The sequence below is a fragment of the Epinephelus lanceolatus genome, chromosome 10 (genome assembly GCF_041903045.1).
Source record: "Epinephelus lanceolatus isolate andai-2023 chromosome 10, ASM4190304v1, whole genome shotgun sequence".
NCBI lineage: Eukaryota > Metazoa > Chordata > Actinopteri > Perciformes > Serranidae > Epinephelus > Epinephelus lanceolatus.
In genome coordinates, this window is record NC_135743.1 from 12820127 (window position 1) to 12842343 (window position 22217).

At 42.3% G+C, this 22217-nt stretch overlaps 3 protein-coding genes across 5 annotated transcripts; 1 reads left to right on the forward strand and 2 right to left on the reverse strand.

The window, feature by feature from the left end:
* Positions 1-1393: 1393 nt before the first annotated feature.
* On the reverse strand, positions 1394-7251 carry aqp10a (aquaporin 10a). Its single transcript, XM_033640087.2, has 6 exons — positions 6920-7251; positions 4832-4958; positions 4346-4483; positions 2940-3058; positions 2638-2855; positions 1394-1949 (listed from the first exon to the last, which is right to left on the reverse strand). Exons 1-6 carry the CDS (start codon positions 7001-7003, stop codon positions 1739-1741), a joined length of 897 nt encoding a protein of 298 aa, XP_033495978.1. The 5' UTR covers positions 7004-7251; the 3' UTR covers positions 1394-1738.
* A 1065-nt stretch (positions 7252-8316) lies between these two features.
* Positions 8317-16307, reverse strand: LOC117265301 (uncharacterized). 3 transcript variants are annotated; one of them, XM_033639720.2, is made up of 7 exons: positions 15975-16307; positions 10997-13942; positions 10698-10893; positions 10443-10541; positions 10114-10348; positions 9896-10012; positions 8317-8919 (listed from the first exon to the last, which is right to left on the reverse strand). In XM_033639720.2, exons 2-7 carry the CDS (start codon positions 13558-13560, stop codon positions 8756-8758), a joined length of 3375 nt encoding a protein of 1124 aa, XP_033495611.2. In that variant the 5' UTR covers positions 13561-13942; positions 15975-16307; the 3' UTR covers positions 8317-8755. The 3 variants fall into 3 exon arrangements, with proteins under 3 accessions (XP_033495611.2, XP_078027676.1, XP_033495610.2); XM_078171550.1 differs by having other exon boundaries at positions 15965-16307; XM_033639719.2 differs by lacking the exon at positions 15975-16307 and adding an exon at positions 15036-15539.
* Positions 16308-17231: 924 nt separating this feature from the next.
* ltap1 (lipid transport auxiliary protein 1) lies at positions 17232-21925 on the forward strand. Its single transcript, XM_033640185.2, has 7 exons — positions 17232-17525; positions 18539-18640; positions 18735-18843; positions 18948-19001; positions 19091-19257; positions 19556-19614; positions 19734-21925. Exons 1-7 carry the CDS (start codon positions 17463-17465, stop codon positions 19963-19965), a joined length of 786 nt encoding a protein of 261 aa, XP_033496076.1. The 5' UTR covers positions 17232-17462; the 3' UTR covers positions 19966-21925.
* Positions 21926-22217: the final 292 nt, after the last annotated feature.

Consider the following 22217-nt stretch of genomic DNA (forward strand, 5'->3'; position numbering starts at 1 on the left):
CTGCCACTTCAATACCTGACCTTTGTGATCGCCCTCAAAGGTTTAAACACACCATTGCTCTGTAATCAGCCGATTTCACAATCTTCTTTTGAGTGTTTTCCAGATGGACTCAAGAGACCGACTCAATCTAAAACACAGATGAGAGGACTCACATAATCATACTGTAGACCTCTTTCTGAAGTGGCTCCTTGAAATAGAATAGAGTAGAATATTTTTATTGTTGATGTACATGTACAATGAAATTGAATGCAACCCCACAGTGCAAATATAAGTAAAAAGAGCTTATAAAAGCAATAACAAACCTTATAGAAAAAGCAAAACAGCTCTGAACTGAATAAAATAAACTGTATAGCTCTTCCATGGAGGGGAGAGGACAGCCGATAATTTTCTAGGCGGTGCTGACAACTGTCTGGAGTGTTCTTCTGTGGGCTACTGTGTAGCTGGCATACCACACACATATACAGAACCTCAACACACTCTCTGTGGAGCAGTGGTAGAAGGACACAAGCAGTGTCTGGGTGAGGTGGTTCTTCCTGAGAAGTCTCAAGAGGAAGAATCTCTTAACACTGTGGTGTTGGCGCTCCAGGTCAGGTCCTCCTCAAGCTGAACACCCAGGAACTGGAAATCAGAGACCCTCTCCACACAGTCTCCGCTGTTTATTCATCCTGTAGTCAATGATCAGCTCCTTGGTCTTGGTGGTGTTAAGGACCAGGTTATTGTCCCTGCACCACCCAAGGACCCCCTTCTCACATACAGTACAATAAATATCCTAACAGACTTATAACAACAAAGACTTAGTGTCAGAGTGAAGCAATTACATGTTTTCCCTCAACATTTAAGACAGTAATAGATAAAAGCTAATTCAGGCTCACTTACAGATGCATATTTCTGTAAGCAGATCTTAAGAAGCATAAAGTTGAAAATCCTCTATAAGACTGGAATTTTGGAGGTGAAATGCTGCAATGTAGGTATGTTGAAACAAATCAGCAGAAGAAGTGCATATAGTACTAGGAGTGGCAGTAGCTCAGTCTATAGGATTACGGCTCAAGTCCTAGTACAGACCAAGTATGGAGCATGGACTCGTAGTTGAAGAGGTACCAGTTCACCTCCTGGGCACTGCCGAGGCACCCTCGAATGAGACATTGAGCCTCTAACTACCCGGAATATACCAGAGTGAAAAAAAAAAAAAAAATTCCCCTCACGGATTAATTAAGTACATTTTCTTCTTCTATTAACCATGATCATGATATCTGAAGAAGACTGTGTGATACTTGGAAAAACAAGTAAGGGGACCTTGATTTTGGATTGTTACATATAAACATAATGACACTAAATCTGGACCCTGAGTTTAAAAAATAAAGGTGACACTGATGTGTTTCTTTTTTCAGAGTTAAGTTTAATTGAATCAGCTTAACATATGCTCAGTATTCATTATGGCATTTCATAAAAACTAAATACAACTCAGTAATATAATTTAAGGAAAAATCAATAGTATAAACAATATAGACATCAATGTAAACAGCATTATGACACAATCAATATCTCCGTCAGCTGCCTCCAGCTGGGAGCCGCTTCCCAGCTACTGGCTGTGTTTGTGAAGCTCACTGCAGACCATATAAATACAATATTCCTGTTATTTCTCCAACAGAGATGTGTGTGTCCTAACAATAAGCTCAGATATGTGCCTCTGCTTTCCCAAACAACCAGATTACTTTCTTGAAGTGTGTGTAACTAACACTTAGAGCCGTGAAGCTTTTAACTCTACGTCCTTGTCCCACGTTGTGCTGGGCCGCTTGATTTTGTAACTGATGGTGGAGAGAGTGGCGAGGCTCTCAGGAAGGTCCGGGTCAGGCAGGTGCCAGTGGATGAAAATCAGATACATGAAAGAACCTATAACACCTCCGAGAAGTGGGGCCACCAGGGGCACCCAGAACCAGTAGTTGTAGCACCTGAGGAGCAGACAGAAAGGAGTTCAGATGAGAGTTTGTTTGTTTAAATCAGCATTATTCTGTACTTTTTATAATGTTACATGTGAAAGGGATTGCTCAGTGACAAACCAACAGAGAGTTTTCACCCAACTCTGCAGCTCTACAGATCTTTTTTGCCTCTTTTAAGCCCTATATTTTGGCTTATGGTCCAGTTAATGGTTCAGTGTCATCACATTATCATCACACATTATGTCAGTGCTGTACCGCCCAGCATGTTCTGGAGTTATTCTGCCCCCTAGTGGTTTTCAATCAATTAATTTAGCTTTAAATAGATTAGATCAAGCACAAATCTTTGGAGCCACAGGAAAACCAAAGGGTCATAAAATCATAGAGCATCAGGTTACATGGTGGAAAAAAACACCAGGTCATAATCAGATGTTCTGTAACAAGCTGACACTTCATGTTCCTTTGATCCTGCAGAAAGCAGCTGATAACCTCTAACATACGTGGTTTTCTGGGAAACACAAGGTCAAAGACCTGTAAGACCTGTAAGTCCCTCTTCAAATGCCATTATTACAGAATGAAATAACTGGTAGATTCATCAGTAAGATGTTTGATAAGTAACATGCATTTTGAAGTTGCCAGCTTGGAAAGTTGTGTGTGTTTAGTGCCGTGCATGTGCGCTGTATATGTAAGATAAGATACTCACGTGAACACCTCAGTGCCCCAGCCTGCAGTCAGTGTGAGGAGGCGTGGCCCCAGGTCCCGAGCAGGATTTATTGCTGCACCACAGTTAGCTGACATTGACATGGAGATCCCCAGGACGATCACTGCCACTATGGGAGGAATCAGCTCTGAGGGGGCTGGAGTATTCCTCTTTTCATCCAAACATAGGATGCACAACATCAGCATGCCAGTGCCCACTACCTGATGACACATGTAAATAAATATAGAGTTAAATAAATGAGGAACTGTCAAAGCACTGAAGGTCACAAGTATCCTCCCACTGACCTGGTCAAGGAAACTTCTGCCCAAAGTCAAGTACTCTGAGGGGTATGTGGCAAATATAGACGCAGTCTCATTTGGGCCATATACAGTCAGCACTCCGCCACTGAACTCCATTATAGCATCTGAGACAGAAACAGAGGGAGCGTAGCAAACAAGAGAACAGACAGATTGAAACTTCTGAATTTATTCAATCTTTATTACGGAGCCCCTAAAGTCCAGAAAGGTCACATCTTTTTTATCACATGCGCACAAGTTATTATCTTTTGGGAACAAGTTAATTAATTATCAAGTTAGTTAATTAGGTGGCATGTGAGCGTGAATGGTCGTCTGTCTCTATGTATCAGCCCTGTGATAGTCTGGCAACCTGTCCAGGGTGTACCCCGTCTCTTAAGTTATTTCCTGTGTTAACTTGTTCCTTTTGTATAATAACTTGCACACACAAGAAAGTAACTTGAGCACAGGCTCAGGGGTCCAAAGTGTCAGGGCCTTGACTGGCAAAATATCACTCAAATTAAGACATGCCAACCAGGAAGAGACTCGAAATGACCACAAATAAACATATAACAACTACAAAGAGATGCAAAACAACTGCAAAGAGACTCAAAGAGGCTCATGGCCTCAAAGAAACATGAAATGACTACACCAAGATTAAAAAAAATTACCACAAAAAGATGCAAAGCAACTACAAAGAGGCTCAAAATTACCACAGAGACACTTAACAAATGCAAAGACCCATAACATGACTACAAAAAAGGTCAAACCAACCAGACACAAAAAACTACGAAGAGATACAAAACAACAGAGAGATGTATAATGACTACATACCCTTTTTCCTCTTTATTCATTTATTTATTTATTTATTTATTTATGTTATGTGTTATTTCATCTTGTCTTGCTGAGCACTTTGGGCTTAAAATGTGGTAAATAAGTTAATGTGTCATTTATAAATGGGTGAATTATTTATATTTAAGTAGTAAAAGATTCAACATTATCGAGTTACTGGTAAATTTTTATTGTTTAATTTGTATTTTTATGTGCAGTGTTTAAGTGGTGTCATTGCATTCCCTTGGTTACGAGCTAATTGGTTCCTACCTGCCCTGGTTTTGTGGGGATAGGCATGAGTGATACCCGAGAGAGAGTGAGTGCCTTGCTTAACAGGGAAGAGAAGTCGCTGTATGTCTAAGTTGGGATGTGTTTGTACTGTCTTGCCGTGTTGGTGAAAATTAAATGAAGAGGAAGAAACAAATGTAGCCCGCCTATTACTCATATGTAGTAGAGGTGGTGGGGCCTTGTGCATGTCTGTGCCCAGGAGCCCATTGCCTCATACTCTGTTGATGCCTTTCAGGGCTTTAGGGGCTCTGTACGACTTTAATTTATCACCAAGTGTTCGAGGTGCCAGAAAGACAAACCGTAGTAGACCAGGTAGACGAGCCCTGATGCCATATAAGCCCCCAGCAGCTGGGAGAGGGAGTAGGGCACCAGCCTTCCCCACGGCACCTGGCCCAACACACAGAAGCTCAGAGTGACCGCCGGATTCAGATGGGCACCTACAGAGACAAACAGGAGATGGCGGCAGCAGAAGACAGGAAGGAGGAAGACAAAAGTGAATTAGAGTGTGAGACATTGGACGGTAATGAAATCTCACATTATTTGTAGCCATATACTGTGTCAACCGGTGGATATCCATCAAAGCAAAGACCTTGAAAAGCTGGACGAGGCCTCAGCGCAGAGAGCGCCAGACATTAGTGTGATAACTCTAGAGTGTGAGGCAGAAGCTGAGCACTGTTGTATTTTATTTTATGTTCATCTTGCAGGGATGTCAGCGTGTGAGAGTGTCATATTTTACTGAGTTAAAAGATCACATAATGGGAAAATTTAGTGTGCATTTTATTTACCTGTGATGCCCTTGGTGAGGTACATTGCTGACATCACGCCCACAGAGAAGGCCATGTTGACTGAGAGGAACTGGCCTTTAGTGTCTCTGCTTGTCTTTACCTGTGCTGCAGCCGAGCAGCCAAAGAGCTTCACAGCAGATAAAAGAGGAACAGAATTAGTGAGAGGAAAATCAGGAGAAATATTTTACACTTATAGGGAACAAAATAAGACAACTTTATCGCTCTACTGGTGACTGATTAATTATTTCTAGGTCAAACGAACTTATCAGTCATCACAGAAACATCTGATGACATTAAAAGGTGATTAATATCCTCTCATGAACTTTGTGATGAAACTGCCCACTTCTTATCTGAATGACCATGTATAAATAACGGTGTGACTCTGAGTCCCAAAGATGAAAGGAAGTAAACACACATAAAGTATTTTATGTATTATCTTATAAAAGCCACACCTGCAGTCAGGCTTTTTCTGATGAAACTTTATGGCCTCTAATCACTAATTGAAATTATTTTATTTATTACAGGCCAAGGTCACATTAAACAAGTTATGGCATCGTAACAATGAAGTACCAAGGCGATTAAAGTTTCTGGCAACAGTAGCTGGCTGAAAAACTGCAGTGATGACATATAAAAGGCCTGTATGGATAATCATGTGGATTCAACATGCGTCATAATGATTACCAGTAATTCAGTGTATGGATTATATTGGCATATACATCATTTTACATTTGCTTATTAGTTCATTAAGTTTTGCACATCTGACTTTTTCATTTATAAGAAAGGAAATACTGCCATCAAAAAATATCCTCACCACTCTAATTATAATCCTGGTTACATTGCGTAAATCCCAGTACCACCTTGATTCCAGGAAGCGGATTAATAATTTATGTTTGCTTTTTCAAAAGCTGCCGGAGCACAACTTCAGTCTAAAACTTCACTACTGGTTCCAGTTTCATGTTTCATCAAAATAAACATTTAAATAAATCAAAAAGAGCCTAAACATCTGTAAAATCTTTGCACATGAGTTTTCATATTTCAAACTTTGGCTATTATTCCTCTTACATGTAATGCTATTTATCAATCGAGATTGTTTTAGTGCGAGTTTCCAAGTGTTGGAGATATCAGCCATAGAGATGTCTGCCTTCACTCAAATGTAGTGGAACTCAACAGCCGTGTCTCTTTTCAGTTATCATGACCTGGTTCCTCAAGATACACACAGTCATTGTTGTGAGCAGTTTCGTGTACAAACTATTTTCTTTCTACGGAACTGCACCCACCCACCAAGAGGGAAGTATGCATCCACTGAGCTAACTTATGTTACAGCTCAGCTGAGGAGGACACCATTAATGTTTACATCTTGTGCTGTCATGAGCACGAGCCTCTCGTCCATGGGTAGATGCATGCTTCTTCCTGCACAGTGATATGGTTGGTGGGTGTAGTTTGGTAGGAAGAAAATAGTTTTCGCTTGAAGGGGCTCACAACAAGGTCTGAGGATTATCTTGAGTAACTGAGTCATAATTTCTGGAAAGAGACATTGCTGTTGAGTCTTTCATATTTATTTTTTGGAGTTTTGAGCACAACAAGCCGAGTGCCATCTAGTTCCATTATATTGGCGAGAAGGCAGACATCTGTATGGCTGATATCTCCACCACTCTGCAACTCACACCAAAACAATCTAGACTGATAAATAGCACTACAGGGAAGAGGGAAATATGTATTTTTGAATTTGGGCTGAACTATTCCTTTAAATCTAAGCCATATGCCTATACAACCTGCATACGCATTAGTCACATGTCCAATATACTAAATACAAAATAACTAAGAACTAAATTAAGATAAATAATTAATTCTATTTTAGAAAATTACATTGCAAATAAAACATTTTTTCAAGTTTATGTATTTATTTATAAGTTCGCCTCTCTGTATCTCTTTTTGTGTTTCATATGTTTTTATTTTCTTACATTTTAGGGGATTTAAATCTGTTCTGAAACAGTGTAGACCTTATTAGTCAATAAAATTGGACAATTAGTAAAAAAAAAAAAAAAAATAAAAATAAAAAGCAAATTCAAAAACCTGTGTGTCACTTACCAGCAAGACAAAAGTTCCCAAGAACTCAGCCATGCACTCTCGCACCAGAGCATTCCTCACCCTCACAAGCCGTCGGTTCAACATCGCTGGAGTCAAATACCTCTTCTCATCTCACACTGAGCTTGTTCTCTGTTCTCAGACAGACCAGCTGTCGGTCTGTCTGTCTCCCTGTCTGTCAAGGAGCTGATATAGTGCTGTAAGTGGAGGAGGTGTCAGTGCTGATGCTATTAAAAAAAAAAAAAAAAAAAGTTTCCTGACACAACTTCCACCTGAGCATCTGAAGACCTGCGCTCTGTATCCTGACTCTTCCGCTTCTCTGCCTTCTCTTTCTCCACAGCTGGTCAAACACTGATGTTCATTTATTGTGTGGTCACACTTCAGGATTGGCTGGTGCAGAGAGCGTAATGTGCCTCAGCTGTTGCATATACTGAACAAGGCCATAAACAGTCAGATTATGTATTGATGGCACTGACAGGGGGCAATAAACCACATCATATGTATACAGCGGAAACCTGCCTACTCCTTTGAAAACCCCAGTTACAGATGTTTGTGAAAAAAATAAGCATCTGCGCTCATTCATCCCGAGGTTTCAATAATCTGAGTTAAATCCATGTGCGAGACACCACAGGTAACAATTACCACCTTGCATGCATACCAGTGTTTTATATATTCTTATTTCTCTATTAAATAACCAGTACGCCTCAATAAATTAATAAATGTTTTATGTTTAAACCATAAAATGGCAAAAAGAAACCCTGATGCAGCCTGCCTTTGACCTGTGGGTTCATCTGAATGTGTTTCTACGTGGAATTAAAGTCCAAAAATATCCATTTATGAATGTAGAAATTATATTTTTACTTGTGTGGTGAAACCGTCCTTGGTGAGTGTTAGGTAAGATGGTTGATAGGGAAGCCCCTCTCATCATCAGAGAGCAAGATGTCACCATAACCCCTCTTCACTGAACTTTGGACTCCTAATGGATTATGTAACCAAAATAATTGCTGTGCAGCAGTTATCAGTCGTGTTATTGCTGATAATTTCCAGAGAGGCACATGACTGTGGCAGGAAAGAATCTCTTGAGATCAGATAAGATAAAAGAGCCACTGGTGAAACTGCTTTGATACTGTCATTTTACTGCTATTTTATCTGTAAAAAACTGCCAGGTTATACTTTGAGTTTGGGGATTTGAGTAAAAGTAAAGTGATGAAAAAACTCCAAACAGCTTGTGACATCTTATCTTATCGCATCTACGCTCGAGGAATATCGCTGTTTGGTAATGTGTAAAAGGACAGATACCTTTATCCTGCTTCTGAGTTTTGTCCCAGGGCTTTTTCTGTGAGCTGATAGCAAGATGATAACACTATATCTCCCTCTGCAGGATATACGAATAAAAAGCATCACATTTAGTTAGGATTTATTAAAAAGCAATATAAACTCTAAATGCTGTCGTTAGCTTCTATTCACAATATATTACAACATATATTTTCATTTACAGGTGCCACATTAATAGCTGAACAAAGTATCTGTTACAAAGTTTGGTTGACTTAACAAATGCATGAGCCGTCAGTGCACTTAAATTCTGGCTGATACAGAATTATATCCCAGGCCTTGAGGTAGATGTAATCCTGTAGATAAAGTAAAAAGTACACACTTTTGACCTGGTCTCCAAGATTATATTTCCTGTAGGGATTTCTCATAATGACTTGTTTTAATGGCATAGGCCCCGGATGGCTCGCTTAATCCATGTCAAGTTCTCAGCCACTAAGGGATGGCTTTTAGCTTCTTGTCTGTCATCAGTCACTGAATGTTGCTCTGCCCCAGGTAGCTAAACAATCTTCATGTTTCCAGATGTTTAAGAGGGCGGCGAAGCACCACGTCCACAGGCCCGGGGGGAAGTCCTCGGATCAGAGTCCAGGCCTCCAGGCGTCTCATCCCCACCACGCTTACACCGCCAATCTCTTCAACCTCATCACCAGGACACACCTTGTCAACAGGACCTCCTGAAGAGGAAAAAGAGTGGGTTTAATGAACATGTATGTATACAAAAAGGGGCCAAACTGAAGCAGCCAAAATGAAACGGTAATGTAGCATGTTTTAAGGTATGTAAAAATACTCTGCTACGATTGATAATTTGTTTATCACAGTTTTCCTACATTAAAAAAAACTCAGAAAAGGGGCCCTGCTTTCCCAGCAACTTCTGTGCCACCAAATGTGAGTGTTTTAAGCCAAAACATGATCCTTTTCCAACTGTAACCAAGAGGTTTTTTGTACCTAAACCTAACCACACATTTGCCACAGCATTGTTGACAAATGTAAAGTATCTGTGGTTTACAGAAATGTACAATGCAAACATTTTTTCTGGTGATTGGGTTGTCTAACTCCAGAGAGTGTATATTTTCAAGGAAATAGGACTTCAAAGCTATGGGCATCTGTTTTTGGGATAATGGGCTGTCAGAGAAAAGGGCTTACAGTGTGAAGAGACATTTTTTGGACTAATGGGGCTTTGGAATTTCGTGCCTCAGGAGAATGGCCGATCTCTCTGTACTGACAACTACGCTCTGCCTTGGAGGCTTTAAGGTCTCTTTGCCAATGTTATGTCAAAGTCTCTTCCCCTGTCAATATGTGTCTTCCATGTTAGACAGCAATTGGTTTTTGTAAAGGTGATGTACCTAATCTAGGTTGCCTGGGGTATATTTGAATCTCAGATTTTAGGGATGTGTACAGACATCTCCCGTTTTAGTAAAGGAATTTGATAAGACCTCTCTTGTGACAGACTTTGCAGAGATACAAGTCGTTTATAGTCAAGGTCAGATATTTTAGTGGTCATAAATATAAGAAAAACATATTTTTTAGTAAAGGGTATATTTGAATTTTAAATCTTAATTCTGACAGGGTTGCTTAACGTATAACCTCTTTGGGGAATGTAAAAGATATGGTGTTCAAATGAAGTTCAAGTCTCTGAGCTTCAGTTCTCACCCTGGAAGATCTTCTGCACAGTGAGTGGTCTGTTCCCCAGAATGGAGTCCACACCTCCCTCCAGACTGAAGCCCAGATCCCTGCTGTTCTTCTCCAGACGCACACACACACGCTGACCTGAGAAAGCACATAAGCAGAAAAACCGAGATCAGTATCTGACTTTAAACTGATTCAAGACTAATATCTTTTCAGAACTCAGGTAAAGCACGACCTCTCACCTGCCTGTGTTGGCTCCTGATTATTTGTCTGTGCTCCCACCTTGCAAACACTGCTACTCTCTTCCCTCCTCAGGACAACCACCCCCATCTCCCGAGTCTTTGCTCTCCTCAGGATCCTCAGGGCCTCCCAGTGGGCGAAGCCGCACAGTGCCGTGCCGTTGATCGACAGGACCTGGTCGCCTTCCCTAATGGAGCCTTCCTGGGCTGCAACACCTGAGTGAAACACCCTGTGAACCTGTAAAGAAGACACAGAGGGACAAATGAGGAGACTGAGAACAATCTATTTGAAGTTTTTTTTCAGGAGAATGCAGGAAGGAGTGTTTTCTTACAGTGATAGGCTTGTTCTGATCTTTGCCTCCCGCCAAACTGAAGCCCAGTCCCACTCCCATGTCCTTATGGAGAACCACCACCTGCACATCGTTGTAGTCCTGCAAAAAGGGAAGGCAGAGAGAATGAGAAAGAAGTCGTAGTTACACTCTTGTTTGTACTGTGTTTTCCTGATTTTGTAGTTTGAATTTTGCATAGGAAAAGTGACATAATTCATGCCACAAAAGCCGCAAAATTACTGATGCTGTTGTTTGTACCTGTAAGTTGTTGTCCCCCACGCTCCTGACATCCTCCAGGAGCCTGTCAAGCTCTTCACTGGGCATCACAGACACACAAGACAGGGCCGACATGTCTGAGCTCAGCGAGGCAGTCCGATGTTTAGTAGATTGCCACTCATCGCTGTCAGTCTCTGACTCATAGTCAACTCCAGCAAAGTTACAAAGTTCTGAAAGACTACAAGGAGGAAAGAAAAAAGTTCTGGGGTTAAAAAACTGACGTATTGTTGGAGGGAATACTTCCAGCTAATCAAAAATGTGGTACTATAAACGGCACACACCTGACACAGAAGCTCCTGTGATCTGACTGGCTCATGTTACTAGTGATGGTCACAGAGGACTCTCCAGAATCTGAGTCATAGTTTGAATCCTCATCCCTCTGCGTACTCTCATCATCGTCCTCATAATCATCTTCGTCGTCATTCCAGACCTTTAGCTCTGGGGTCAAACCAGCTACCCAAGCATTCAAGTCCAACACCTGCTTCTTCGCCTTTGGACTGGATGTGCTGACATCTGAAGAGATGAGATCAGGAAGGTTGCTGTAGGAGGAAGTGGCAAGGGGCTGAGGGAGAGATGGCAGATCTGGTTCAGGAGTTTTGGCTGCTTGTGTGTCAGAAGTACTTTTATTTTCACCATCTGCAATGGGAATGATGTTTTGCAGTTGCGTGGTAGGTGAAAGAGTAGGTGAGTTGTTTGGAGAGTTTGTTGGAGTCTTGTCTTCGTCACTAACAGGTGAAGTGACATCAGGTGGTGTTGTTTTCTGTACATAAGTGTAAGTGTCACTAGAGTCGGACAGTAACAAGGCCGGTAGTTTCTCGCTTGGTGTCTCAGGGCTTGAGATTTTGTGGAAATCTGTTTCATCGATGTAAAAGTTTCTCCATTTTTCTTGAGCTCCTTCATCTAGAGGGATTTCTAATGTGCTCTTGAGTCTGGAATATTTACCAAAATCTTCGGCATAACTACCACCACTTTCTTTTCCCTCATTCTCAACCAATTCACTCCCTCCTCTTTCTTCCCTCACCAATCTCAGTCCAACCTCGTCCACTGATAAAGACCTGTTTGACCCAAGTTTCTGTCCTGCTCCTGACGCCTTCTCCTCAGCGTTATCATCGCCCCCCCCTCCTTCTTTTAACCCCTCCCACTTGTATCTCAGTCCACCTACCGCTCTTGCTGATCCGCTCTTTTTCACTCCATCATGAGCCCTGCTGAGTTGTGTTGGCACAGAGAAGGCCCGTCTGGGCAGCAGGACCTGTCCTGTAGCCAAACCCTGAGCTCTCTGTGAGAGAGCCTCAAACTGATTTATCTTATTTCTCACACTGGCTGCAGAGGCGGATGACAACCTCTCTGGGAATCGCTTCCTCTCTATTGTTTTCACTGCAAAGTCCACTGGGTTTGACTCAAACACGTCTTCATCAGCGCTGCTACTCTTTGATTCATTTTTTTCTTTTGCTCCATCATTTGCCTCTTTTTCCGTCTCTTCATGCAACCCAATATTTTCCCTCAATGGCTCATTTATTCTATTAGTCTCGCTCTTCATCCCGCTCCAATCCCAACTCCCACTTGCTCTTCTCTCCCTACAACCAGACGAATCTCTCAAAGACACTGATCTCCCTTCTTCTAAGAAACTGTTGGACTGCAAAGATGGAGTAATTCCTGCTGCAGCCCTTGCAGATCTTATCTGAGCTGCTACACAGTGCCTGCTCCTCGCTCTGTCTAGAGACCTCGTGCCCATTTCCTCTAATCCTCTATGCCAGTTAACTCCCCCTTCCTCTGAATACTTACCCTGGACCTGTCCTTGCCATTGTATCCCTGACAATCTCTCCCTGGTCCTGCTCGTCCTCGGAGAAAGTGAAGTCTCAGAACCTGAAGTGTCTTTTTGTGTCCAGGTGAATGAGTTCCTGCTTTGCAGTGGACTTAAGCTGCTTTTGTCTTCAGAAGAGAAACGCCTGGGGAAGGTTCCCCCTGATGCCCTCTCATATTTAGAGGTAGAGGAGTCCCTAGTTTTGCTGGAATCCTTCGTTTTTGCAAAACCAGCTGAGCCGTAGAGTTTCTCTATCCGCTCCATTATACTCTGACCTCCTTGAGGCCCACTCAAAGATGTCCCTCTGACACCAGAGCCAGGTCCAGACAGGGACCTCAGCCTAATGGGGAGAGAACTACCCCAACTGGTCCTGTCCAAAGTCTGACTCACGTGACTCACTGGGCTCCTCTCTTGAACATTACTTGTAGCTGCAGAGTTATAGGCCTGTATTGAAGACATCACCCTGCCCCTCAAGCCTTCAATTCCAGTCCTTCTTTCATCCAAGCCACTTTTGGTTGAAAATGCATAGTCAGCCCTTTTGCCATGATCGGGACTTGATGCCCCCGATCTCCAATCTAAACTCTTACTTCTGCTCGGCAGGTTGTATCTCCTCCAGTCTGTCCTGCCCCGGCTTTCAGATGCAGGCTTAAAGTTTCCACTTCTGTCAGTGCCAAACTCTGTGATAGTTTTGTCTGCTGCGCCATTCTGGTTCAGCTTGGTAAACGTTTTATGGCTTGACATTTCCTCCTCCTCACACTGACCTATGACACTGCTGCGACTCCCAGTCCTGGCTTGATAACCAGTGACTGTGGGATCCTCCTCCTTGTTTGTGCCATTTGTGCCAGTGTGCGTCTCGCATCTCTCTCTCTTGCTGGCTTCCTCAGCACTTTCCTTCTCCTCCCCTAAAAAACCTCTGGGTTTCCTAACACCTGGCCTGCGAGTGAGACTGTAAGAGGGAGAATTAGCTGAGCGGACAGTGAAGCGTGCTTCTGTCCTCTGCCCGCTGTACTCACTCACTCGAGTAGGGAGCATGGACAAGTCCATTGTCTGAGAGTAAACAAAGTTAATGACCTGCTGTCAAGTGCCAAATCCCAAAAAGAGAGCGGGAGAGTGAACTTGATATTTAAGCGATTCCAAGCAACTGTCTTTTGGGCTGCAATCTGGAAGCAGTTTGTCTAAATGCTGCAGCTGTGAGTGTGTGAAAAAGCAGTGAAATGGCAGCACAATTACAGCCCTCACATTAGTTTCTTGCACAGCAACAAATCGTGCATTAAAAAGCTTGATATTTCAGCAGTACTCCTGATGATTCTCTGATTTGCGGCCTAGAAGAGATGACTCCTCTGGGCTCCTTTTCTTGATCTCTTGCCGTTCTGCCCCTCTGAGTCTTCAGTTCCCCAGCACGACTTCAGCGAACAGCTCCCATCGCCTGCCAAGCATAAAAATGTACAAATTTCCATCCTGAGAACGGATTGGGCTGGAATGTTGTGATATGTGGATTGTGGTCACTCTGGCTCTTCAAAATGGTCAAACAGAATCACAGAGTAGTTGAGGACAGTGAACTCAACATGTTATAGAGACACATGAAGTGCACAGTGAATGGAATAAGAAGAAAAAATAAAAGATAGAGGGCCAGAGGAACAAGTTAGTTGTGTCAATTATGTCATTTTGCAATATGTCCCTACTCTCCTGACATTCCCTTCATACTGACTCAATAAGCCCATTCACAGGACAGTGGGACTCAGATAATGCACACACACACATCATAACGGCTGTTTACACAGGCAACATACTCATGACTACCTGTCAGCGTCAGCTAAACCTGAACCAAAAACTGGAAAAACTCACCTAACTGCAATCCACCCAGTAAAAACAATGTATTAAAGTGCCACATTAGTCTCTGTGCAGCGCGTATCGGTCTCACAGAGCCACAACTGAAACCTTGTAACAGTGGAAATGATCAGATAAGGTGGACAAAGATGGGAACAAAGTCACTTTGATTTACATACAGAGTTAGATAGCGTTACTGATGGACAATGGCTCATGAGGGATATCCGAGGTCACAGCTGTACAAGACAGACACTGTAGGTAAGCCAGTGGAAACACCTTTGATTTTTAATCAGGTCAGAATTAGTATCTAATCATCTCTATTGACATCAAACACAAATAGGCTGTTGATTCACTGTACAAATCCAACAGGGCAACAGCATTTGATAAACACTGCCTGCATGATTACATGAAGCTGTTTAGGTTCAGCATGTAACTTTGAGCAACAGCCTCTGAGGTGCTTTCTGTTGCAGGTGAGTCTGAGTGTCGGTTTACAGAAACACCTGTTCTCCTAGGTCACAAAGCCTCCCATCTGGGTAACCTGGGCAACACTGCATGGTTTAATTTAAACGCCAACTGAACAGCAAGAAAGACACAAATGCACCCAGGCAACAGGCACAGAAATACACACGCTTACTTCCTCACATAATCAATAATTAACTTATTAATGACACATTCACACACATGTGCCTTACCTTCTCCAGGAGTGACCTCTTTGCTTGTCCTAAACCACTGTGTTGTCATGTGTTCATAATGAAGGCAGCGCTCTGTAATGACATCAGCTCCTAACTCCTCTCTCCCTCTCTCTCTCTGTGTCTTGTCTTTCCATCAGCTTTGCATGATGGAGTGTGTACAGTGACGCAAACCTGCCACACTGGTTTATCCTCTCGTCCTCTCTCTGTCTCTCTTCCTCTCTGTCTTTCTCTCTCTGTCTCTCTCTCTCTCTCTCTCTCTGTCTCTCTTTCTCTCTCCTCCCCCTCCTATTGTTGTTTTCTCCCTCTTTTCCTCTTCTCACAGGGTAGCATTCCTGACTGCAGTTCAATGTGTCACCCACTAAACGGCTCAACAGGGAGTGCACATACACACATGCACACACACACATATGCTTACGTACACGCCCTGCTGACGCTTAAAACTTCAAAACTTCAAACTCCCTCTCACAACAGCATTTCATAGCTCAAGGGAGAGGAGATACAGTTCAGATAATTGTGTGAAATGCAAGAATGACATTTCCCAATACAGGCTTATAATATCACCCCACCTCAAGGCATCATCTGGGCTGAGCAGGTATCAAAATACATAATAACAGAGCACCTTTAATTAGGACCAGAGACCATAAAGCGCTCATGTGGACCCAGAAATACCAGCAGGGATTAATATTGTTAAAAGTGCACTTCTCATATGACATATGTTCAGCAAAACAAAACTACACTACAGATCAGGACTGTAATGTTAACTGAAGGACAAAAAGATCAGAGAAGAGGAAGTAGAAGAAGATGAAGAAGAAGAAAGTATTTCTTGTGCTAAAATAGGATTCTGTAGAGTGGGAATATGAACAAACAGCCTTTGAATTGCAGATGTGCAAACAGCAAACAGACATAGATATATAAAGTCAAATACACACCAGTACTTACAGTCTGGGTTGTTATGTCGAGGCTCATGTTCTTACAGCTGCTCTTTTACATGCACCTGCTACCGTCTTCCGTTGAGACAGAGGAAACTGTGGTTACTTCAGCATGCTACTGCGCCAAAAAGGGATGTCTTAATGTCTCTCTGTGCCTGTCAAAAGTCAGACTGAGTCAAAGCCATTGATCCTAACCCTGAGTCTTAGGAACCCAGTGATCCAATCAGTGATTAGGCATACAGACAAGAGGGGTGGTAGGTCGCATGGTATGCTCAGGACAGAGATAAGTCTGTGAGTAGGGTAAATAGCTCCAGCACGACTCCACAGACACCCACCCTTGTTCCTGACAGAAGAATGGCGCTCAGTGTCTCTGCAGGATGGATGCAAATCACTGTGCTGCTCACACAGGCACACTGGTTCTGCATATTTCATCCCTGGGGTGTAGGACTCAATGGACCATGTGAGAGAGGGCAGTTTATGGTATTTAATCAGTAGATTGTGGGGTATAAATAGTTTATAATTCAGTTGCAAGTGACACAAAAAGAAACTGAGCAATTTAATGGTCTGCAGCTAATGGAAGGATTACTGAACAGGCCTACCGAGCCCAAAGTGTAAGGGGGGCCCTCTGGTCCTCACGTGCAAAATGACACTCAAATCAACCTGTACTGACCAGGAAGAAATTAAAAATGACCACAGAGAGATGCAAAGGAGCTGCAAAACCATGTACAAACACATACTCAAAGAAACGGGACCTCAAAGAGACACAAATTGACAGCAAAGAGACACAAAACCACACAATAGCACATTAAGATTACAAAAAGACGCACAACAGTGACACAAAAGAGGCTGAACAACTATGAAGGCTGTCTGGTTTGCCCCTGTGTAGGAGCGATAATAATAATAACAACAATAACTTTATTTATATAGCACAATTAATGCATAAAAAGCAACACAAAATGCTGAACATAAAAGACAACTGAAGCATTAGTGGTAAAAAAAAGAGGGGGTAAGATGATAAAAATGGATATAAACAAAATAAACAGACTAATAAACAATAAAAATGAATTAAAATCAACAGTACAATTGCCTGAAAACAGCCCCTGCTGCTGCTGTCTAAATGACTGGACATTATTTTCTGTTTGTTGATTTGTTTGTTTGTTTTTTTGTTTCGCTGGGTGCGTCGTTGTGAAGTCTCTTCACAGCAGCAGGTGGCAGAAGAGGCCAGAGAGACGTCACAACCTGACGTCACGCTGCCTCTATCGGTCACGTGACGATCGCGGAAGTCAACAAACCGGCCAGCGAGAGAGATGTTGCAGCATAAAGCACTTTACTTTTTGTACTTCCCTGTTTTCCGTCTTACGTTTTAACTTCATGCGTTTTAAAACCGAACACTTTAATGAAACCGTTCGCCTCTCAGAGGTTACGTGTCGGACGTACTTTAGGTCTTTTTAGCTAACGTTAACATTAGTTAGTTTAGTGAAAACGCACCGTTTGAAAAATGCGGAATGATTCTCTCCTGTCGAGCATTAACGTGGTGCTCGTTATGGCCTACGGGAGCCTGGTGAGTCTCTGTCACTTTGTACCTGTGTTATATCCAGTTTAAGATGCAGTGGTGGTATTTTATAACTGCTTTAGCGTACCTGGAGACAACCCACGCTGACACGGGGAGAACATGCAAACTCCGCACAGAAGGGCTCCAGGAATCAGGAACCCTCTTGCTGTTAGGCGACAGTGCTAACTCTATTTTTATTTGTTTATCTTATTTATCGAACAGGGACAGTGCACATCTACTTAGCTGTACCAGAGTTAGCTATAAGCTCATTTTCATCTGTAGTCCTTGGGCAGGAAACAAAGAAGAATTTTCCTGCTAAATGACATTATTTTATAAAAAACACAACAACACAACATCAAGTAATGGCAACCATAACAACAACAACAGCAATACAACTACAACACTAAGACACTACAACAATAATAAAATTACAACATTGAGATATAACAAGATTTCATAATGTTAGATCAAGTGTTTGAGTTCATGTGTGATGGGTACATGATTGGGTTGATTTTAGCCATGATTTCATCTTAAATTTTAAACCAACAAAGCTTATGCACTGTCTTATCTGGGTGTCAATAGTTTGTAGCTCTAACAGAGAAGACTGATCTATCAAACTCAGTAGATCTGTGCTGCACTGCACAGTTGCCTCTGTCTGTAATCTAGTTGTCCTCCCATTGTCTGAGCGCAGTTGTATGAACTTAAAGTTAACAACTGAAAATGTCAAAATCACTTGTTTTAGAGTTGCTCTCATGACCTTTTAGCTTCCCAAGACAGGGAAAGGTAAAACAAAAAAATAAATATATTGCTCCATGGATTTCATATCTACACAAACAAATCTAAGATCTACTAGGTTAGTAACCTGATAATTATCTTTGCATACTTACTCATTTACTGTGTGTTTTGTTTTATTTATTTGTTCTGCTTGTCAATTACTGGCATTTTGTCTACTACTCTTATAATAGTAAAACAAACAATCAAACAAAATTGAACCCTTAAACTGAAATCTAGACTTTTTCTAGGTCTTTGTTTTGCTGTTCATCTTTGTCAAAAGACAAATTATGCGGTTTGCCATGAAGTCTCGAAGAGGACCACATGTTCCTCTTGGCCACAATGCTCCCAAGGTAACACACACTGACCATAATAACCAGAAGTGTGATGCTGTGTTGTGTTCTGCAGATTAACTATAGCTGGGTGTCTCTCGTGTGTGTCCTGTAGGAGCTGAGACAAGAAATTGAAGCCAAACTGAGCCAGGTTCAGAAAATCCACTTTGAGCCTCGTTTGCTGTCCCCAGACGATGACCGACTAAAGCACAGAGAACAGTCTGGTTAGAGAGACACAAAAAACAAATGTGTACACACATACAGTGCTGAAACAATCTACATGAGTACGTCTTATACAAGTGTACAGAAGATTCTGTGTGTGTTGCAGGTTCTGGTGACTACCTGTACAGGATGAGAGCACTGGATGCCATCAGAGACACAGGTTAGCTTTGCTGTCACTCATTTTAGTCACAGTTTAGTTTTGCTGCACTCACAGACTGTTACAATACCACCTGTACGTTCTGTCAACAGATCTGCCTTTCCATGAACTGGGTGGCTCGTCCGCTGCTGTGACGGGTAAAAGACTTCGGACGTGGCTTCTGCGGCTACGAAACTCTGAGTGCATGTTCCGAGATGGCCTGAGCTCGCTCATCGACACAGTGCTGGATGGGTACAACAAAGCACGCCATGGGGCTGAGGTCAGTGTCTCTGTGTGTGTTTGGGTATCAGAAATGTATCATCTCATCTTTTGTATAAATGAATAAGAAAATTTAGTCTAAAAAGGCGGATACACTCATGTATATACTTTAAATTTTAAAAGAATAACATCTGGAAAAGTCAAATTTGTTTTATAACAGTAGATATGTTACGATAATGTAGTATCCTTATGATTAGCATGATTTCCATTTTTACCACAGAGCCTATCTTTGTGTGTGCTGTATATCGTGATTGCAGGAAGAGCTGACAAATGCACCGATGTCCTGTTTTTGTCTGCAGGCTTTTGGTGAAGCAGAGTTTTTGAAATACCAGGAAGCTCTGACTGAACTGGCTTCTGTGTGAGTAAACACAACCTCTCCTCACAGCGCTCCCTCACAGCTTTCCGTTTCTGCTAATCCCACCATGGAATGTTAATCACACACTGCGAACAACCTGTTTCTCCCTTCTCTGCTTTCAGCGTCAAGTCTCACAGCAACAGCAGCAGCAGCAGCAGCAGCACTACGAGCCAGTACCACCAGTCCGCAGCCAAAGACCTGACCAGCGCCACAGAGCCTGCTAGCTCTTCCTCCTCCCCCACCCAAACCACCTACCTCACATCTTCAATGCAGCAGCGCAGCAAGCGGCCCAGGAACTTCCTGGAGCTGAAGAACTTCAAAGACAACTACAACACTCTGGACAGCACGCTCTGAAAATCTGTGACGCCTGTCCAAAGGAAAGGTCAAAGACAAGGCAGAGCTGCCAGCAATGAAAGAAGTGCCTATGTATGGCGACGGGTCACTGTTGCCAGATAGTATAGAGTGAAATGATGAACCCACTGCCTTCATATACTAACATGTATTGCCTGGTTTACAGTATAATGCATATCAGACTCAGTGCTCTTTATCTAAATGTAGCTTTGGCGTATGTCCAGTATTAATGCATGTACAAGTGCTTTACTACAGTGAGTGACTGTAGTAAGTAGGGTTGATTTGACCAAAACACAACCAGAGCTATGAGGCTATGCAACAGCATAAGACAATCAGTATTTATTGCACAATGTAAAGGCCTATGCAGACTTAAAATTAACCAACTGTATTTAAACAAGCTAATAAAATAATGTTAGTAGAGAAAACCAGTGCTAAAGGAACAGTTCAACTCCACGTTAAAAATACATACTGTATCTGTTACCTGTAGTGCTATTTATCAATCTAGATTGTCTTGGTGTGAGTTGCAGAGCATTGGAGATTGGCTGTAGACATATCTGCCATCTCTCAAATATAATATATAACTGGATGGCACTCGGCTTGTGGTTCTCAAAGTGTCAAAAAATACATTTGTAGCCGTGGAGAACGTCAACAAGCCTTTTGTCCATGAGTAGATGCGCGTTTCCTTCTGCGCTCTGATACAGGTGGCAGGTGTAGTTTAACTGAATTGACACAAGGTCCCGCCGCCGGACGCAGACTGGCCAATCATAACGTAGCATCAGGCCGGCTCAGACCAGGGTCCGACAACAACACAGCTGTGCTCCATTGACTCTAATGCAGTCGTTTCAGATTTCCTTCATTTTCAGGCTGGTTTTGTGGATTTGGAGCTAAATGTCGTGCCTGGGGCACGTCGTGTATTAATGACACTCGTTACCTGGAGAGGTTGGAAAAAGATATATGTTTCTCCCCTGTTCCAAAACCAAAACCAAACCCTGAAAAGTGTAGGGTTAGCTAGCTAGCTACTGAAGATGTAGCCTACTGAATGTATACACATGCTGCTTTTGCTTTTTAATGATTATAACAGTGAAACAAAGACCGACCCTGCTGTACAGGAACCAGTGAAGGGAAGCAGGGAAACTTTGCTGATATTCAACCAGCTATGTGTCATTGTATTGTGCACAGATGAATGTTGTTTGGCGGTGAAGGGTTCGGGTGCAGGCAGCAGCACGGGGGCGAAGCCAAACACCGTTCATCTGCACACACTGTGATGCCACACAGCTGGTTCAGTATCAGCAAAGTTTCCCTTTATATTCATTGTCTTGTGTGGCGATCAGCAGTGATGTGGTGGTTCACTCTTACACTGTGATCTGTAGCCTATAGTTCGGCTTTAGCTTCTAACTATCTTTGTCTTTTTAACCTGTTGTTGCTGCTGAGTCAGTTTGACATCCTGGATATATCCTTCAAACACAGACTGTAGACCCCTCTGTCTGCTTCTCTCTGCAATCACTGTTTCATTTCTCCAAAAACATTATAACATTTCCTCAGGGAGTGCAGTTAGTTACAGTGTGAGCTCCATGCTTACTCCGTCAGCTTGTCAGACCACCACAAAGGGGCGGGGCTTAGTGAAAGGTCAAATAGAAAGAAAATAGTTCCTACATGAAACTGCTCACAACAAGGTCTGTAGATCATCTTCAGTTACCGGGTCATGATTTCTGGAAAGAGACATTGCTGTTGAGTTGTTCAAATGTATTTTTTGACGCTTTTAGCACCACAAGCCAAGTGCCATTGAGTTTTATTATAATGGAGAGAAGGCAGACATCTCTACGGCTGATATCTTAAACACTTGGCAACTCACACCAAAACAATCTAGATTAATAAATAGCATGATAGATAAGAGGAAAAAATTGATTTTGGGGTTAACTGTCCCATTAATAGTTTAAAAACACACTGTTTTATGTCACTTATGTTTACATGTCTCTGCTGTTCATTTGCTGCTGTGAATTTGACAGCCAGTTTATTTTTTAGCCTTAAATGTATTTTACAGAAGCCATATTTGATTTTAATGAACTTTTGATGAACACGTGGTCTTTTGTTTTAATCAGTTTTCTCAGTGCAATGTAATTTAACAGTATTCCAGTGCATTAATAGATTCTGAATGTTGCATCGGGGGAAGTCAGTTTCTTGTCTTTGTTAAAGCTAGACTGGCCCCCCGATGTCTTAACTGTGTGTTTAATTTTCTATTCAGGGCTGCCATCAGG

Bases quoted from the DNA above. Each gene is read 5' to 3' on its own strand.
- aqp10a (XM_033640087.2), bottom strand. From the start codon at position 7,003: ATGTTGAACCGACGGCTTGTGAGGGTGAGGAATGCTCTGGTGCGAGAG. The intron at 4,959-6,919 runs GTAAGTGACACA...TCTGCTGTGAAG, and splicing joins TGGGAACTTTTGTCTTGCTG to CTCTTTGGCTGCTCGGCTGC. The intron at 3,059-4,345 runs GTTTGTCTTTCT...TTTCTGTCTCAG, and splicing joins CGTCTACCTGGTCTACTACG to ATGCTATAATGGAGTTCAGT.
- LOC117265301 (XM_033639720.2), bottom strand. From the start codon at position 13,560: ATGGACTTGTCCATGCTCCCTACTCGAGTGAGTGAGTACAGCGGGCAG. The intron at 10,349-10,442 runs GTAAGAAAACAC...TCTTCTTTACAG, and splicing joins ATCAGAACAAGCCTATCACT to GTTCACAGGGTGTTTCACTC. The intron at 8,920-9,895 runs GTGAGAACTGAA...TTTCCTCTTCAG, and splicing joins TGTGCAGAAGATCTTCCAGG to GAGGTCCTGTTGACAAGGTG.
- ltap1 (XM_033640185.2), top strand. From the start codon at position 17,463: ATGCGGAATGATTCTCTCCTGTCGAGCATTAACGTGGTGCTCGTTATG. The intron at 19,258-19,555 runs GTCAGTGTCTCT...TTTTGTCTGCAG, and splicing joins AAGCACGCCATGGGGCTGAG to GCTTTTGGTGAAGCAGAGTT. The intron at 19,615-19,733 runs GTGAGTAAACAC...CTCTGCTTTCAG, and splicing joins CTGACTGAACTGGCTTCTGT to CGTCAAGTCTCACAGCAACA.